This window comes from Miscanthus floridulus, chromosome 5, assembly GCF_019320115.1.
Source record: "Miscanthus floridulus cultivar M001 chromosome 5, ASM1932011v1, whole genome shotgun sequence".
Lineage (NCBI taxonomy): Eukaryota > Viridiplantae > Streptophyta > Magnoliopsida > Poales > Poaceae > Miscanthus > Miscanthus floridulus.
Window position 1 is genome coordinate 140,635,075 of NC_089584.1, and position 6,838 is coordinate 140,641,912.

Genomic DNA, 6,838 nt, shown 5'->3' on the forward strand with positions numbered 1-6,838 from the left:
ATAGATTTATGAGTATGAAATTTTTACTACAATTCAAGCATAAAATAATTAGCCCATAACTAAGTTATACATGATCCAATGAGTAAATTTTTTTTTACTACTGTTTAAGCATACAAAAATATCCCACCATAAAAATTTCACCAAAATTGGATCATAGAAACTGCAGCTATAAATTATTTACAGAAAAGCATAGATCTAAAGCTACATTGTACTAAAGCATACCATATTATATATTCACTCTGTAGATATTCTCATATGGAGTCCAACAAAATTAGTTTTTTTTCATTTTATAATTTTTCTGTGATTTACTATAATTTTTTAAAGATACATCCGAAATAAATAAAAAAGAAAAAGACAAAACCGACTTTGAAAACCGCTTATAGCCGGTCAGAAAGGTAAGACGAACGGTTTTAAAAGTTTAAGGAGGTGGTTTACCCAGTTTTAGACTTCTGAGAGGAAAAGCATATTTTCGTAAAAGTTGAGGGAGGTAACCGTTGACTTTTTTTCTTATTTATCCAAGGTTGAGACCGAAATGTAGGCCCTGATCAGACTCGACGGCCTGGCTGAGTGTGTTCACCATACTTCACAGTAACGGCCCATAAGGTTACTTGTGGCCCAGCCCACACAAGCCCATCTTAGATGTGCTCTGTGGCTCCCGCTGCGAGCCCTTTTATCCCTTATCCAACCTGATCCCTCACCATTCCGAGCACGCGAGTCTTCCCTGCGCTTGCTCCTCCTCGCCACATGGCGCTGCTCGCCATCCAGGGCATGGCCATGTCCACCGCCGCCGCGGCCCTCCCATCCCACAACCACGGTGCTGTCTCCTCCTCTGTCTCCACCTCCTCCTACGCTCTCGGAGCCTCTGCCGCCTTCCCCCGCGTCCGAGCTGCGTTCGCCGTTGGCGCCGTCACGTCGACCGCCGTCACTCCAGTTCTTGACGGTAAATTAAGCAGCCACCTCGTCACTTCCTTTTTGTCCGAGGTAGTTTCTTTCTGGCACATGTCAAGAGCAATGGCTACTGTTTTCCTCGAATAAGGAAGAAAAGGCAGTGGCTACTAGTATTACAACGACACTTGGGAAATTCGTTCGAGTTCAATTTGGGTCACCCTATAAAATCTGTAAAATCCTTTAGTAAATCACTATATTCACTATATGATTCAAGGCTCAGTGTACAATGCAGTGTAGCTGACCCCGATGATATTTATGGGAATGAAGATTTTCCTTCTTTGTATAAAATAGTCAAGTAAGGAATTTGTCACTGAAATGGACTCCCCAGAAGAGGTAGAAGTTCTGATGCTGTTAGTCGATCTGGGTCAATTAGACTGATAAAGTTGTTCCACAGGAAGAAATTTAAGGTATTCATATATATGAACTGAAAACTACTACCATAGTACTCCCTATGATCCAAATTATAAGACGTTTTGTTTTTTCTAGATACATAGTCTTTGCTATGCATTTAAATACACACAATATACATAGTAAAAGCAATGTATCTTGAAAGCCAAAACGTTTGGTGTCAGGAGTGAGTGCCAAACAAGGCAGTTAGCTTAATCTCTTGTTTACCACTACTACCTATAGTTTTGGTCGTCTCTGATGCCACTGGCCACAGCTGTTGTAAACACTTATTTCTGCTTTATTAGTAATATACAAAGAGTCAAAGACGCATGCTTCTCACGCGTGTACTTCAAAGAGGACAGTTGTAATTAATCATGATTTCAATTCAAATTCTGAAATTATAATGTCCAAAGCCAACTCCAGAATTTTACTCTCTGATTACTAGAACCCAACTGGGTTGCAATCCATTTTTGGCTTCTGTTTATACCAATACTGATGACTTTATTTGCTCTTGCTCAGTCTATTGTGGGAGAGGGGACAAGAAGACGAAAAGGGGCAAAAGGTTCAACCATTCATATGGCAATGTGAGTCCTCCAGCACAATTTTCATCGCATTTTGGTTTTTATGAGTCTGTCTTATCTAGCTGTCTGACCATGTTAGGCGAGGCCACGCAACAAGAAGAAGGGAACTGGGCCTCCGCGGCTCTTTGCTCCTCCAGCGCCTCCAAGGAAAGACCAGTTCGATGACGGGGAGATCATTTCAATCGAGATTGATGAGGACATCCTGGAATAGGTTGTCCTGAGTTTTGCTTTGCTTTATATTTGCCCTGAGCTTTACTGGACTAGCTTGTACCAAATCGAATACTGCATATTAAGTAATTATTTCCTCGCCTATAAATGTCAATGTACAGGCTGCCACACTTTTCTTTGCCTAGTAATTTTCCAACTGTTGAGTTGTTTTTTACTCCATCCTAAAAAGAAGCCCTGTGAAGGGTGGGCCTGGTGCAAGCGGTAGAGTTTACCGTCTGTGACCGGAAGGTACTGGGTTCGAGTCGTAGTCTTCTCGTATTGCACAAGCGAGGGTAAGGCTTGCCACTGACATCCTTTCCCTAGAACCCATACAGAGCGAGAGCTTTCTGAACTGTGTACGCCCTAAAAAGAATCACTGTGCGTTTGAACTAAGTAATAAACCTCTAAGTTCGACTAGGTTTATATAAAAAAATTATCAACATGTCTTTAAATATGTTTATTATAAAAAAAATATTATATGATTCATCTAGCTATAATTATTACGATTTGAAAAGAGAATGACATTAATTTTGGGAGGGAGAGATTACACGCTAACAGGTAAAACAAAATCCTGCATATCTTACTACTGAATTATTCATACACGCTAACAGCTAAAACTGATTTATTCATACACGCTAACAGCTAAAACAAAACCATGGATACACAACTTTGGTTTGTTAAAAGCTGGCAAGATCTTGACTTGCATGCTGAACTATGGTTGTGAAAGAATCGTGTTGTGTTATTAATTTGTGCATGCAATGTACATGCCATGTTTTGTTTCAAACTTCAGCTAACCAGCGGTGTGGTAAATCTCTCGCGAGTTTGTCTCCTCTCAGCAAAATATGATCCAAACAAGTTGCTGTCTCCAACTCAGCATATAGAACTGGTTTTTGCCGATACATAACCAGTATTACAGCCTAGTAGTGAACAAAAAAGGGACTGCTCGATTCTCCATCGGCAGGACCAAATTACACGAAATTTAACACCAAAGAGACTAGTTAATATACGAATATAAAGATAACCATCATCCACATAGAAGCATGTTTTTTTTATGTCCGAACATAAGCTCAAACGAGCAAACCACACTCAGCAACCTACTGGTAGGCAGGAGTTCCAAAACGGGCATGCAAAGAGAAGCAACTCAGTACTTGTAGTCCTTGACGTGGAGGCTCTCGGTGTCAGCGGCAGCATCACCCTTGTAGGTGCCAAGGGTAGCCTCAGAGTTGGCCTTGCACCTGGCGAGGAAGGCCGCCCTAGCCTTCTCGATGTTCTCCACCTTGCCAGCCCAGGCCTTGAGGGTGCTCGCCTGGAGGGCACGGCCGAAGGAGAAGGACAGGGACCACGGCTTCTTGGTGCAGAGCTTGTTCATGGCATTGAGGTTGCGGGTGGCCTCCTCCTCGCTCTGTCCACCGGACAGGAAGACAACAGCAGGCACAGCAGCAGGGACGGTCCTCTGGAGGGTACGGACGGTGTACTCAGCAATCACCTCAGGGGCCACCTTCTTAGAGTCGGAGCCTGGAGTCACCATGTTGGGCTTCAGGAGGGTACCCTCCAGGAGGACATGGTGCTCGTTGAGAGCCTTGTAGCAGGCAGCAAGGACGGTCTCAGTGACGTAAGCGCAGCGATCAATGTCGTGAGGGCCATCAATAAGGATCTCAGGCTCAACAATCGGCACCAGACCGTTCTCCTGGCAGATGATGGCATAGCGAGCCAGACCCTGAGCGTTCAGGTCAATGGCAAGCTGCGATGGCTCATTGGGGCCGATCTTGAGAACAGCACGCCACTTGGCAAAGCGGGCACCGGCCTCGTAGTACTTGGCGCAGCGCTTGCCAAGGTCGTCGTGGCCCTGAGTGGTGGTCTCCTTGTCGGTGCCAGCAACCTCAATGGTGCCCTTGTCGACCTTGATGCCAGGGAGGGCGCCTCCCTCCTTGAGGACATCGACAAAGGGCTTGCCATCCTTGGTCTTCTGGTAGAGGGTCTCCTCAAAGAGGATCACACCGCTAATGCACTGGAGAGCACCAGGGCAGCAGAAAAGGAGCTCACGGAGGGCACGGCGGTTCTCCTCCACGTTCTCAACATTGATGCTAGAAAGGCGCTTGCCAATGGTGCCAGTGGACTCATCAGCAGCAAGGATACCCTTGCCAGGGGTGCCAATGTAGGCAGCATTCTTGATGAGCTCATCTGCAAAATAACAAACACAGAAATTTAATTAGTGCAAGAATAGTGGGACTTGACAATCAATAAGCATAAGCATGGTTAGGCCATCCTGAATAATACAAAATCACTATAATTATTAATTCAGGAAGTTACTACTGGTTAACCAAAAACTGCTTTATATATAACTATATTACCATAAGTATGCTTTATATATAAACTGTATTATCATAAACATCATCATGACTAAAAGGAAGCACAGATCAAGATTAGACTAGCACAGTAAGCTTAAAACCATTTATAGATCTGACTATCATAGATGCAAGCATATAGCATCGACTATCCTATATGCATGCATATAGCATCTATTCTAGCAGCCATGACATGACAGGAAAGTATTTAGATTGAACAAGCAGGTAATATCATTTGAAGCAAGCACACAAAAACTAAAACATGAGCCACCAGTGCATGCCAGCGGGAGAATTTAAACAAGCACACATAAACTACAACATGATCCACCTGTGCATGCCAGCGGGAGAATTTAAACAAGCACACAAAAACTACAAGATGATCCACCTGTGCATGCCAGCAGGAGAATTTATATTTCATCATGAACCAACATACCAAACCGACATAATCTAACCCACCGTGTGCCTCAATTGGAAACAGCATGAACAGATAGATGCATACCACTCTATGTATAGATAAAATCAAAACAAAAATATGCGAATCCCATATCAAATTAACCGATCATAGAGGCATCACCTGCTCTATCACCTAAACCCTTTTGGCAACCACCAAACCCCTAAAAGCCAAACACAAGCAGTCACTAAAAGCCAAACACAAGTAGGCACGACCGCACAAAGCCTGTACGGATCTACAAAAATTCCACAAATCCTACACCCAAACGGGTCTCTCAGAGCTATACGAATCGTTAGCATACTCGTCAACACAGCTAGATCTGAGGGCACCAAGAACGAACAAGTAACAGATCTACGATACACAAGACCGAACGACATCACAAGCAGATCAGCAACGAACGAGGATACAAACAGGACCGGGGAAGGAGGAGACGACGATGGAACGCACCCTTGTACTTTCCGCAGTAGGCCGACATGATCGATGGTCGACGGAGGCTACGAGGATTGCAGGAGGAGGGGGTGTTGTTGGGAGGAATGGTTAGGCAGACGGAGACGGGGGATGCGGAGGACGGGCCGAGGGTGTATTTAAAGACGGTGGTTCCGGGTTCGGGCTTGGCGAAGGGGAAAGAAACCAGACAAAAAAAAAAGCATCTGATCTGTGTGCGCCACCAGACCTTGTGCGGCGCGGCGCGCGCGGTTCGGTGCTGCCCCCGGTTTTCATCTGTATTTTCGTCGACGCCCTTTGGGTTTCCTTGTTGGGCCGGGCCGGTTCTCTTTCTCTACGAGGCATATCTATTTTACCATATTTCTGACTGTTGTACATAGTGTAAATTGCATCGGTGCCATCGAGTCTTTTTGTTGTTCATAAAAACTCTTTCTAGCTTAGAATTAGAATAACTAAGGGATGATTGATATGAATATGATGCCTATCTTATCGGTACCAGATGTAAATACTCTACGTACATATTTTGTGGTGGTTTTCATACCTCTGTATATTCCGGGATGCAGTTCAATATGTGGTAATCTTATTGTCCAAGTAATTATTTTTGTTAAATATGTGTTTTAGTTGTGTACATATGTAGATTCGATTATCATAGGCCCAACCGAATTCCCAGAGAGGTAACTCCGGAAAGATACAATAAATTAAGATTAAGTAGTAGGAATCAACGAGCATGTTGCAATAAATAAATAAAAAACTATTTCTTTTTTTCCCATTTGCCATTGGACGCTCAACAAAAAGGAATAATTCCCACTTCTTCCCGGATGCCGCACGAACCCCGAAAGCACTCCCCTCGAGCGAGGGCAAACCCGACCGGTCTGACGGTCCGGGCCGGGCGCACTTTCGTCCAACCGTGCCACCAACCCCCCGGTTCGCGAGTAGTCCGTAGCCCAAGCCGCCCCAGCCCCCAGGCGTGACGCAGCGTCGCAATATACCAACGCCGCCTGCTGGGGTCCCCCGCGCGTGACACCTTGCCGCGCCGCAGACCCCGCCGGTCCACCCGTGTACGGCGTACCGCACCGCCTGCGGATGGGGCGGTTTTGTCGCCGGCCGCACGGAGCGGACGGAGGGGGGAGGGCGGCGCGCGTCGTCACGGTTTCGGCTTCGGGCGTACGCAGCGGCGCACCAAAACCGTCGGTCGAAAGCGCGGTTTCCGGCCCACCACCACCTAAACCTGGTCGCCTCCCCCGTCCCGTTTTCGGCCTGCGGATGCGGCTGCGGCTGCTGCTGCGCCCCGGTTTTGCAGGTCGGCTCCCGTGATCCGCACACATGATGGACGCGCGCCCACGGTTCCCTCCGCTGAGTCCGCTCCACCCAAACCCTTTTTGCCTTCCGTCCCTCTGCTCCCTCCTGTGCTCACAAGTCACAACAGCCTCGAGCTTTTCCGCTCCCGTTTCACCGCGCTCACGCGCTCATTCCCT

At 46.3% G+C, this 6,838-nt stretch overlaps 2 protein-coding genes across 2 annotated transcripts; one reads left to right on the forward strand and one right to left on the reverse strand.

The window, feature by feature from the left end:
* Positions 1-523: 523 nt before the first annotated feature.
* LOC136450984 (small ribosomal subunit protein bTHXc-like) lies at positions 524-2,256 on the forward strand. The gene is made up of 3 exons (XM_066451695.1): positions 524-940; positions 1,855-1,919; positions 1,996-2,256. The coding sequence occupies exons 1-3, from the start codon at positions 745-747 to the stop codon at positions 2,125-2,127; spliced, it is 393 nt and encodes a 130-aa protein (XP_066307792.1). The 5' UTR covers positions 524-744; the 3' UTR covers positions 2,128-2,256.
* A 710-nt stretch (positions 2,257-2,966) lies between these two features.
* LOC136450985 (fructose-bisphosphate aldolase, cytoplasmic isozyme) lies at positions 2,967-5,525 on the reverse strand. The gene is made up of 2 exons (XM_066451696.1): positions 5,367-5,525; positions 2,967-4,304 (listed from the first exon to the last, which is right to left on the reverse strand). Exons 1-2 carry the CDS (start codon positions 5,392-5,394, stop codon positions 3,265-3,267), a joined length of 1,068 nt encoding a protein of 355 aa, XP_066307793.1. The 5' UTR covers positions 5,395-5,525; the 3' UTR covers positions 2,967-3,264.
* Positions 5,526-6,838: the final 1,313 nt, after the last annotated feature.

Coding starts and splice junctions, on each gene's coding strand:
- LOC136450984 (XM_066451695.1), top strand. CDS start 745: ATGGCGCTGCTCGCCATCCAGGGCATGGCCATGTCCACCGCCGCCGCG. Junction 941..1,854: donor CGTCACTCCAGTTCTTGACG/GTAAATTAAGCA, acceptor GCTCTTGCTCAG/TCTATTGTGGGAGAGGGGAC. Junction 1,920..1,995: donor TCAACCATTCATATGGCAAT/GTGAGTCCTCCA, acceptor TGACCATGTTAG/GCGAGGCCACGCAACAAGAA.
- LOC136450985 (XM_066451696.1), bottom strand. CDS start 5,394: ATGTCGGCCTACTGCGGAAAGTACAAGG. Junction 4,305..5,366: donor CTACTGCGGAAAGTACAAGG/GTGCGTTCCATC, acceptor GTTATTTTGCAG/ATGAGCTCATCAAGAATGCT.